This window comes from Trichinella spiralis, assembly GCF_000181795.1.
Source record: "Trichinella spiralis strain ISS 195 chromosome Unknown Scfld2, whole genome shotgun sequence".
In the NCBI taxonomy this organism is placed as follows: Eukaryota; Metazoa; Nematoda; class Enoplea; order Trichinellida; family Trichinellidae; genus Trichinella; species Trichinella spiralis.
This window is the reverse complement of record NW_003526941.1, coordinates 2,336,467-2,345,872: the sequence shown is the minus strand read 5'-3', so window position 1 is coordinate 2,345,872 and position 9,406 is coordinate 2,336,467. Positions and strand designations below refer to the sequence as shown.

The window sequence follows — 9,406 nt, the reverse complement described above, 5'->3', positions numbered from 1 at the left end:
AATTTCGTGTCAAAAGCATACCTTCGAAAATCGCAGTACAGCAAAGTCTATAGCCTTGCTTTTTTGAAAAGTCGAAAATTGTAAGGTGTTGAGAAAATGATTTCAATTGATCAGAAAAAATAAATTAATCACTACAAACCTGGTCGCACGTTGTATAAATGCGTATTTGCAGAGATATTGCAAAAAAAATGAGTGGTGATGTGATTTTTAGTAGGAGCCAGTGGAAACGAAAATAAACACGCGCTCTTGATAATATGGAATATATTTCCATTTTATGAATATTTATACAAAAATTACGACTTATATACTCCAAGCAATGTTCGTGATCGTAATATCATTTGTACCTGAAATTCATTTTTGTGGTATCAAATGTTTGAATCATAAATATTTACTCGATTTGATTGATTGCAAACGCTATAGATATATAAGAATTAGTTAAAATGAACAGAGTGAATTATACTTTTCATCCAATATGGCATTATTATTCTCAATCAATGATACGTTTGCAAACAATCAATTCTATTAAATATCTTATTAAATAATCAATTGAGAATGATTCATATTACGTGTAATTAGTAATTGTACAATATTGTTTCCATATATGAAGACCGAATTCATTAATTTCCTTTCGTATTGCACTTCCCCATTGGCATGCATTTTGTTTTGCATAAATTATATGCAAATGTGTCGAAAGATTTGAATAAATACCATGCATATGTGCATTACTTTTTCACAAAATGTTAGTTTATTTTATTTTCACCCTTAGAATTTAATTATTTTGACGTTAAGCCACATTTGAAGTTCATTTGTGTAAGCGTCTTTTCATTATGACGAACTAAGCTAAAACCGCATGAAAGAGCAACATTGAGACATCTTGGTAACATTGAGATGCTCAATGAATAATTAAGATCATGAGCAATATGGAATTCAATGATCCTATTGTTTTTTCATGAAATTAAACATATGCCAGTCATACAATGCCCGTGAATCTAGAAGGTGCTTGTCAGTAACGACCGATCATTTTCTTCTTCCTTCACCATAGTTGTATGCAAACCTGTTGTTTTCCTGCATAGCCGTATTCGCTGGTATTGCTGTTTCGTCAACTCTTCTGGCATTTGTGATTTTGCAAACTTCTGCAAATAATCTTTCCAGCGCTCTCCTGAAAGTGCCAAACGTAATTGTTCCATACCATGTGTTTTGCTGCTGCAGACTAGGGAATTCCATATATCACGTCTACTGGCATACGTATCTGTGCCCAGCAGACTGCCAAGCTTGGTGTTACTCCGATAAAATGGAAGACGCTTATTCTGTATGCTAAAACCACTAGGTCGACGTGTTCATTCCCATCTGCCGTACTGTCTCCAAGCTATTTCACTGAATAATAACTGCTTGATAATAAAATACACATCCAAACTCATCATTTTCAATTTCACCATATATATAATCCTACATTTATTTACTCCATACATAACAAATTTGCTACAATGCACTTTCAGCAACTTTTTCATTAAAGTAAAATCAGAGATAAAGATTAGTGAAAATTTATTTCAGTTTTAGATGCATCACGTCCTGTGTATTGAAATTTAAAAAATTTGTTCAATTATCTTTCCCAGTGTAGAAAATCATCACTAGTGGTTGTTCTTCTCCCAACTGTGAAACAAATGATGCTTTAGATAATGATAATCGCGTTCGAACTGAACTTCACCATTGCTATGGCTTCGTTTTCTTTCATCTGCAGAATTGAAACATACAAATATAAATATAAATATAAATAAGTAAAGTACACAATACAGAAACTTTAAACTTTGACATTTATTGCAGAAATGTATGCATTTCATTACAGACTCATCCAACTTACCCAGCTGGCGCATCAAATCCTTTCTTGCGGCTGCAAAACCTATAAATTCAAAATTTTGATCAACAGTCGATTCACAAGACAGCTTTCATCTCAAATGTCTTTTAACATCTGCAAACCAATATTTTAAAGAATTTTCATTACCTACAAACTGTTATTATAAATAAACGCGGTTACATTATATTGAAAGCTATTTTTCGAAGTGTAGAGTCAACACTGATAAAATGAACTTGCCCTTTTTATCTAACTGATGTCCAACATATGGAAGAAGAATAAAGCCAATGGTAAAAAACAGTCCGAGAAATGGATTTCGGTAAAAAAGAAGCCGCAATGGTTGGTTCCTGAATGTGCCAGCCAAAGTTATCGGCGCAACTTGCTCCCGTGGATGACGAAAGCCGTCAAATTTCATGATTAAAGTTTGATGATCACTCTAAACGATAAGTGTGACAAATTAATTTTCAATAATCATTTGAAGATACTATATGCGCAATCAGTACATTAAAACATTGTATTCTGCGAAATAAATTATTCAGTTAAATTCAGTTAATCATACCGAAAAATGCATGCAATTCAGTTTTTCCATAATCCATGAGAAAAATACACCAAATATAATATTTCAGAAGCAATAGCTTTACTCAACAGAAACAAAAAAATAACAAATAAAAAGTACTTTTATTTAAACTGAAATTACATTTAAACTATACAAAGTGAAAACTGATACTCAACGAAAAACAAAAAGCATTAAATACAAACGAAACCACTGCTTGTTCAGTAGCTAGAAATTAATAAATTCGCGAGGTTTGGAGAATGGCATACTGTATTGTGTGTATATAAGATTATTAAGTACATGGCAATTTCACAGCAAGCTCAACTAAAATAAATTAAATAAGGCTACTTCCAATAAAAATCATATAATTCTATAATTTCAACTTGTTTACATGAACCCTTTTTTTACAAATGTAAAACTTCTAAAGAGCATTCAAACCTGAATATCACAAAGCACTGCATACTGTATCAGGCTGATTTTCTATGCTGTCAATAGTAGAATGGATAAAAAAGATAATTTAATACTTGAATTTGATTCGAACGTGGCCGAAACATTTTCCATAAATCAAGAATACCTCACCAAATATAAAACATGGCGCAGAAAAGAAGAAATACAAAAGTGTAAGCACGACACGTTTGTTAATACTTACTCACTCTATCTGTGATTAATAAAATAAAGTCGTTTCTTATCATTAAGTAGAGGCAAAGTATGGGAATTTGAAGAACTGTACGGACAATTCCGATTCGAGTAGCCCGTCTGATGAATCAGAAGATGAACTGGCTGAAGTATGTTTTTCGATTCTATTTGGTTTTTACACCTTCATTTGTTGCATAGGAAATTTCTGAAAGTGTTGAAAAGTCGTTTTTTAAAGCATTATCTGCTCTAAAATCTCGAGATCCAAAAATATATAGGTCAGAAACCTCTTTTTTTGGTGATCATCAAAGCAGTACGAAACTGACACCAATGAAAAGCAGTAAAAAAAGCAGTGGTTCAAAAGACAAAGAATCAGCCCTCTGCATTAATGATTATGAAAGAATGTGTCTACTCGAAGAAATGTATTAAGTAAAACCTGCAAAATGCAACGCGCAATAAACAGTTAAATATTTAGTGAAAAAGAACACGAATATAAAGTTCCAGCTGATAAAAGCTTAACAGACTGTATTCCAACTTACGTTGAAACCCAGCGCAATCTAATACAGAGGTGATGAATTGCAATTTGTGAACAGACTTTACAAAGATGCTTCATATAAAAGTGACAATCAGTCTTGTCCAATTTTCAGCTCTCCTGCTGATATTATTTTTTCTGCAATGTTTATTTCTTCGTTAATAAACTTATTGTTTTTTAGCTTCGCCAATATACCCGTATCAGATGAAGAAGATGATACACTGTTGATGGAAAAAGTGAAAACTGCAACTGAAGAAGTAAAAATAACATTTTTAGCATTTGCATATTAAATTACATTGTATAATATTGCTAAATTTGAATCAGCATTTACGTCAGAGAAATTCTGAAGCATTTGCTACTCTTTTCATTGCATACCAGTTCCATGCAACAATTAATTTTAGGATCAGGAAGAATCATCGTTTGCTGAATGGTTACAAGGTAAAAGTGATAATTACTCGTCCTCTGACAAGGAAGATCTTGTAAGCTTTGTTATATGAAAAGTAAAAAAATTAATTGAACTATTTCAAAGGCCTTTTTGCAAAAGTACTGGAACAATCCGCAGGCTGATGAAGGAGAACTGTTTCTCAGAGATTACTTGCTCAACCGCAGGTACAGAGAGAAGGATGATGGTGATGCTGTTGTGGACAATGTAGATTATGAAGAAGATGAAATTTTACTTGAGAAGCAAAGTGAATTTGAACGTAAACACAATTTTCGTTTCGAAGAACCGAACGCGCATACGGTTTGTGTTTTTGATGAATTTTAAAAACTACAGTTCCTATTTGTTGTTGTCTGCTAACGAAATGTTGTAGATCATCACTTATCCGAGAGATGTAAAAGACTCACTGCGACGTAAGGATGATAGTCGTAAACAAATCAGAGAAAGACAAAAAGAGCGTAAAGAAAGGGTAAAAAATCGGTTTATTGGGTGAGAGTATTTTCATTTTCTGAATGTGCAGCTTTTTGTAGGAAAAGGTGAAAAGAGAAGAAGAAATAAAACTGTTGAAAAATTTGAAAAAGAAAGAGATATCAGAAAAATTGGAAAAAATAAAAGAGACAGCAAAGCTTGAGTCAATTTCATTGAATGACTACGATTTGGATGGTGATTACGATCCAGATGAGCATGACAGAAAGATGAAGGTAAACTAAATAAACTCTAGTGGAATAATAACCGCTGAAAAGTAGCGTCATTGGAAATTGAGAGGGAACATTTTCAGGAAACGTTCAACGATGAATATTACTCTAGAGATGATGCGGATCAGAAAAGGCCACAGTTTTCGGATTCAGATGATGACGAACATTTTGACAACGATGAACCGACAATTTCTTCCGCAAACACCTATCGCAGCATTAATAAAAAATTGAAAGAGGAAGTTCTAGCTCAGAATTCGGGTAGAAAAATTTACACTTTTAAATGTTCGCAGTTTGCAAATGAGCTAATTTTCAGAAATAGATGTGGAAAAATATTTTGATGAATACTACAAGTTAGATTATGAGGATGTCATCGGCGACATGCCTTGCCGTTTCAAGTACAGGAATGTAATGGCGAACGATTTCGGTCTTAGTGCAGATGAAGTGTTTAATAATGAAGATAAAACATTGAACGCCTGGGTTTCGTTGAAGAAGATGACACAGTACACGTAATGACGCTTAAATTGCGCGAACATTTCAGTTCGTTTCGTATGTTAATGTAATAATTCATTTTAGAACTGAAGAAGAAGAAAAATATTTGCTTCACAGTTATCAAAAAAAAGCTAAAAACGTCAAATTGAAATACAGAATATTGAACAGCAGTCAGCGGAAAGAAAACAACCAGAAGGGAAGAAAGGAGACTGATGATAATAATTCAACATCGAAACAGCAAAAAGCCAGTCGAGCATTTATTCAATTTCCAAAAGATAAGAAACAGTTGAAGCGTACTGTTTCGCTTGTGGAAGGAATGTCGGACGGCCGTATGGAAGCTTACGGTGTAAATCCGAAAAAATTGAAAAACGTCATAAAATATGGAAACATTTTAAATGAGAAGGATGAATCGTAGAAACACTAGTTTGAACAACCAGTGCTATAATTAATCTTTGTATATCTTCAATAAATAGTTGCTGAAATTGTTTGCTTGCTCGCTTGCAGAATATGTTTATTTGCGCTTCAGTAAACAGTATTTGAAGATTTTGTAAGTAAAAGTAATAATAATAATAACAACAATAACAGAAAGTAGGCGAGGTTAGAAGTCCGATATGGGGATAAGCTAAGCAGATGTAATTAAGATTTGCAATTTATCTTTCATCTGAAAATCGGCGCATAAATTTACATGCTTTGTTGAATCAGAATATAATGCAGATCATTTACAGGAAGTATCATAATGATCGTCAAATTCAAATGGAAAATAGTCAGTGAAGTTCATTTTTATTTGATTATATGCTACCAGAATTCACACCCAGCAGAAGAATGAACAAATTTCACGCATTTATTGAAATGATAGCAAAACATGTAAATTTGACGGCCCTCACGCATTTCAGATTTCGCTTAAACAAAGTAAACAAGCAGATACAAAGCGCGTATAAAGCAGATAAGAATAAATAATAATGCTAATTTAACACTTACAAACAAAATCACGCATACCGTTCAGTCAATGTAAAAAAGATGGTCATATATGTATAATTGTTCGCTTTGCATGCACTTATTCAATTATTTTATAATTTGATAAAGTTTAAAAATATTTGTATTACTTACATGCTCTGAATGTCGTCGGATAGCTTTTTCGGACAAAAATATCCTACTACGGTACAAATGTTGATTGTAATATTCAAGATCAATATGATTACTGTAACTTTAAAATTGAGCAGTTTCTAATGAAGCATAATTTTTGTCAAATTTCACATCTGTTTTAAAGGAAAAACAAACCAACAAATGATTTAATAAATATCATGTTGTCAGTCACGTTTCGCAAACAATTGTTCGTCGAATATTTACTTTAATATTCGAGCAAAAGTGGGTAGAAATATTGTTCAAATAATTCAATTTTCACATGATCAAGTGTGAGATGGACAATTCAGAAATGCAATTTTACAATTGTGTACAGTGGGTCACTGTACGATGGCGATAAGAACTGAACGATGCGCCGTTGAAATAGCAACACCGCCAGATGGATACACGTTGGCAACAAGAGTGTGAAATTTTTGAAATGAAATACTAAAAACAAAGAGCAACAATACTCCGCATTATTATTAAAAAGCAAAAAAAATAAAATAAAATAAAAACAAACGAACAAAAATATTGGCCAAGTTTGCATAAAGAGACAGAAGACGATTATGCCCAAAAGATACAGTACAATTCGCGCGTGATGTGTAAAAATTAATTCTTGAAAATCATTTCACCGCTACATGTTGGGAAACTTTGAATCGGGATAAAATGTAACTTTTCGTTTTCAAACAACAACGACTTGTCAATTTGGAATTGTGAACGACGGTACCAGTGACAACAGTGCCGACCGTGGCCAACAATAAGGGAAAAATAAGCTGGCGTTGTGCGTGCACAGTCGCGGGTGGTCGCCGAAACGGCGGTGGAGATCTGGACGCGAGGCGCCGACTCTGGACGCAGAAGATCTGACGAGCTTTGCTGTAGCTAAGCGGTTGGCTGGCGTCAATTTTCGCTGCAGTCGGTTGGGGAAATTGGTTTCCCATGTTGGGAATTGTTTTCTGTTAGGGTTGCTTTTTGTTTGGTTAATCAGCAGTGATCCGTGCGCTGCCGGTGCTCGAAAGGCCGAAACTAATTTACAATATGTTACTTACCGATCAAGGGGGGGAGGCTGCAAGTGCGGCGGCTGACGAAGCTGAACGGAAAGCACGGAAAAGGCTTTCACGGTGATCTCACACGAATCGAACACACTGTTAGATCAGGGTGAAAACCTGTTCCGGGCCTTGATAGTATGAATGAAGCTGAGAGAGCGGTTGTTGTCGCTTGAACGTAGTGAGGCGATCATTCGTTCGAACTTCGCATTCATTCACACCCGTACGTACGTACATACTCACGTTCGTTCAATCATTCATTCATTCATTCATTCCATTCATTCGACAACGCTAAGAAACAACCCAGGCCGGAGAGAGAGTTCACAGAAGCAGGAGGCGCGCGCGCGTGCGCGCGCAACGCCGGCCGCGCGAAAAATGCCGACGCGTCGACAGCGTTAGCAGTGTTCGCCGGCGATCGCAGCGACATCAATCGAATCGGCCAATCACCGACGAGCGAGCAAGCGAGAAACACTGACGAGCGCCGCCGCTACTTGCTTGTTGCTGTAAAAATGCCGTGCTCTTCCTCTCCGGCTACGGCGATCTGTAAATTTTGAAAAATTCGATCCAATTAAAAAATAAAAACAGTTTTCAAAAAACAAAAACTAACATTAAACAATGGATAAAAGCTTAGAATTTCGAAAACAGAAGGGTATTGTTGTTTTTTCCTTTTGGATTTTCCTTGAAAACCCACTACTATTGCGACAACCCCAGCAGCAACAGCAACAAAACGACCTTCAACATTTCTTGCAATGGGTACTGTCGAAACGGTTGGATCAATCTTTTCACGGATCGTTTGCTTGCCCTAGGCAGTTGAAGCGGCAACAAATTTATCAACCATCTGACATAACGACAAGCGATCATCGCTGCCTACACATCATCAAAAACAACCAGCAAGCAAGTATGGAAGAATGCAAACGATCTCAGAGCTGCAATAATGATGAAGAATACCAAAGTGAATGAGATGAATACCGTCGGTCGGTCCGGTTGGAAGCGACTCTGCTCAAGCAGACTTATACTGACTGGCTTGCCGACTGCTTAACGTTTTCGCTTTATAAACTGAACTGAACGTTGAAATCACCAAATGGGCAAACAGAGACGATCTGCTTGGCAAGCGTGATCGTCACAGCATACATTGCACACGCACACACACCGCTGACGACACGCCACCCTTTGTGTGCACACTCGCTTCTGCACTGTTGTATTTATTGTTATTTTCATTTATTTTATTATAAAAAATTTTCTTTAACATTCATTCCATTTACCTTTTTACTTATTTTTGGACAACGGAAAATTCCACCTTGACGTCTCAGTGACGTGGGCAAAGTGAAGAAGACACACGCCCCGGCCGCCACGTCGCTTCGACGTACAACAAATACAACACAGCACTGTATAAAGCAAGAACTTGCGTGCTTAGCATATTTGCGCAACGAACGCGCCGCCGCCGCCGCCACCACCGCCAGGCCTGTCATTACTATTATCATTATTATTATTATTATTATTATTATTATTATTATTAAAGGTCGAATATCTTGATGACGTGGCACTTCTATTCAACAAACCTCCTTGTCAGTAGCATTCTTTTGTGACATTCAAACCGATCACGGTCACAAATGATATTTGTAAAAAAATTATCTTCGCAGTAATAATTAACACAAAATAATAAAGAAAAAAACAACTTGTTGTCAATTCGTTAATTCTAGTGAATTTGAAGCTTTTACACAACAGACTCAAAAGTTGTGAAAACAACTGTTTCCTACTGTAATTTAACTGTAAATGTAATAGTAAAATGTGTGTTGATCATCTCTGAAAGTAAAAATAATAATTAAAAAACTTACCGTTTACGAAAACGAATAGAAAAAAGTGTACAAGAAAAGTGTCCAGTGAATAATGATACAACCGACAAGCGCACTGGATGAATAAGTTGATGTATAATAAATAAGAAAAACCGGGATAGCCGAAAGGTAACCAAGCACTGGCGTGCAACAAACCGGTATTCAAGAACGCAATCTCAGGAATTTGTGGTAAATAATAATTGCACCCACGCTTTTCAACTT

At 35.5% G+C, this 9,406-nt stretch overlaps 4 protein-coding genes across 4 annotated transcripts; 2 read left to right on the top strand and 2 right to left on the bottom strand.

The window, feature by feature from the left end:
* Nucleotides 1-1,017: 1,017 nt before the first annotated feature.
* Tsp_03019 (putative membrane protein) lies at nucleotides 1,018-2,264 on the bottom strand. The gene is made up of 3 exons (XM_003379307.1): nucleotides 2,104-2,264; nucleotides 1,859-1,897; nucleotides 1,018-1,159 (listed from the first exon to the last, which is right to left on the bottom strand). Exons 1-3 carry the CDS (start codon nucleotides 2,262-2,264, stop codon nucleotides 1,018-1,020), a joined length of 342 nt encoding a protein of 113 aa, XP_003379355.1.
* Nucleotides 2,265-2,901: 637 nt separating this feature from the next.
* On the top strand, nucleotides 2,902-5,811 carry Tsp_03018 (Krr1 family protein). Its single transcript, XM_003379306.1, has 12 exons — nucleotides 2,902-3,035; nucleotides 3,125-3,187; nucleotides 3,314-3,457; nucleotides 3,749-3,824; nucleotides 3,969-4,046; nucleotides 4,097-4,309; nucleotides 4,380-4,475; nucleotides 4,537-4,707; nucleotides 4,785-4,959; nucleotides 5,015-5,207; nucleotides 5,275-5,536; nucleotides 5,776-5,811. Exons 1-12 carry the CDS (start codon nucleotides 2,902-2,904, stop codon nucleotides 5,809-5,811), a joined length of 1,641 nt encoding a protein of 546 aa, XP_003379354.1.
* An 849-nt stretch (nucleotides 5,812-6,660) lies between these two features.
* Tsp_03017 (myosin-4) lies at nucleotides 6,661-7,468 on the top strand. The gene is given in 3 exon segments (XM_003379305.1): nucleotides 6,661-6,732; nucleotides 7,083-7,346; nucleotides 7,364-7,468. 3 exon segments carry the CDS (start codon nucleotides 6,661-6,663, stop codon nucleotides 7,466-7,468), a joined length of 441 nt encoding a protein of 146 aa, XP_003379353.1.
* A 327-nt stretch (nucleotides 7,469-7,795) lies between these two features.
* On the bottom strand, nucleotides 7,796-8,821 carry Tsp_03016 (myosin-4). The gene is made up of 5 exons (XM_003379304.1): nucleotides 8,615-8,821; nucleotides 8,410-8,545; nucleotides 8,322-8,386; nucleotides 7,956-8,154; nucleotides 7,796-7,893 (listed from the first exon to the last, which is right to left on the bottom strand). Exons 1-5 carry the CDS (start codon nucleotides 8,819-8,821, stop codon nucleotides 7,796-7,798), a joined length of 705 nt encoding a protein of 234 aa, XP_003379352.1.
* Between the last annotated feature and the right edge of the window lie 585 nt (nucleotides 8,822-9,406).

Coding starts and splice junctions, on each gene's coding strand:
- Tsp_03018 (XM_003379306.1), top strand. CDS start 2,902: ATGGATAAAAAAGATAATTTAATACTTGAATTTGATTCGAACGTGGCC. Junction 4,310..4,379: donor AAGAACCGAACGCGCATACG/GTTTGTGTTTTT, acceptor GAAATGTTGTAG/ATCATCACTTATCCGAGAGA. Junction 4,960..5,014: donor AGTTCTAGCTCAGAATTCGG/GTAGAAAAATTT, acceptor GCTAATTTTCAG/AAATAGATGTGGAAAAATAT.
- Tsp_03016 (XM_003379304.1), bottom strand. CDS start 8,821: ATGACAGGCCTGGCGGTGGTGGCGGCGGCGGCGGCGCGTTCGTTGCGC. Junction 8,546..8,614: donor GTCCAAAAATAAGTAAAAAG/GTAAATGGAATG, acceptor TAAATACAACAG/TGCAGAAGCGAGTGTGCACA. Junction 8,155..8,321: donor TCCAACCGGACCGACCGACG/GTATTCATCTCA, acceptor TCAACTGCCTAG/GGCAAGCAAACGATCCGTGA.
- Tsp_03019 (XM_003379307.1), bottom strand. CDS start 2,264: ATGAAATTTGACGGCTTTCGTCATCCACGGGAGCAAGTTGCGCCGATA. Junction 1,898..2,103: donor CTTCCATATGTTGGACATCA/GTTAGATAAAAA, acceptor TTGAATTTATAG/GTTTTGCAGCCGCAAGAAAG. Junction 1,160..1,858: donor GGATTTGATGCGCCAGCTGG/GTAAGTTGGATG, acceptor TGGCACTTTCAG/GAGAGCGCTGGAAAGATTAT.
- Tsp_03017 (XM_003379305.1), top strand. CDS start 6,661: ATGGCGATAAGAACTGAACGATGCGCCGTTGAAATAGCAACACCGCCA. Junction 6,733..7,082: donor GATACACGTTGGCAACAAGA/GTGTGAAATTTT, acceptor GGGAAAAATAAG/CTGGCGTTGTGCGTGCACAG.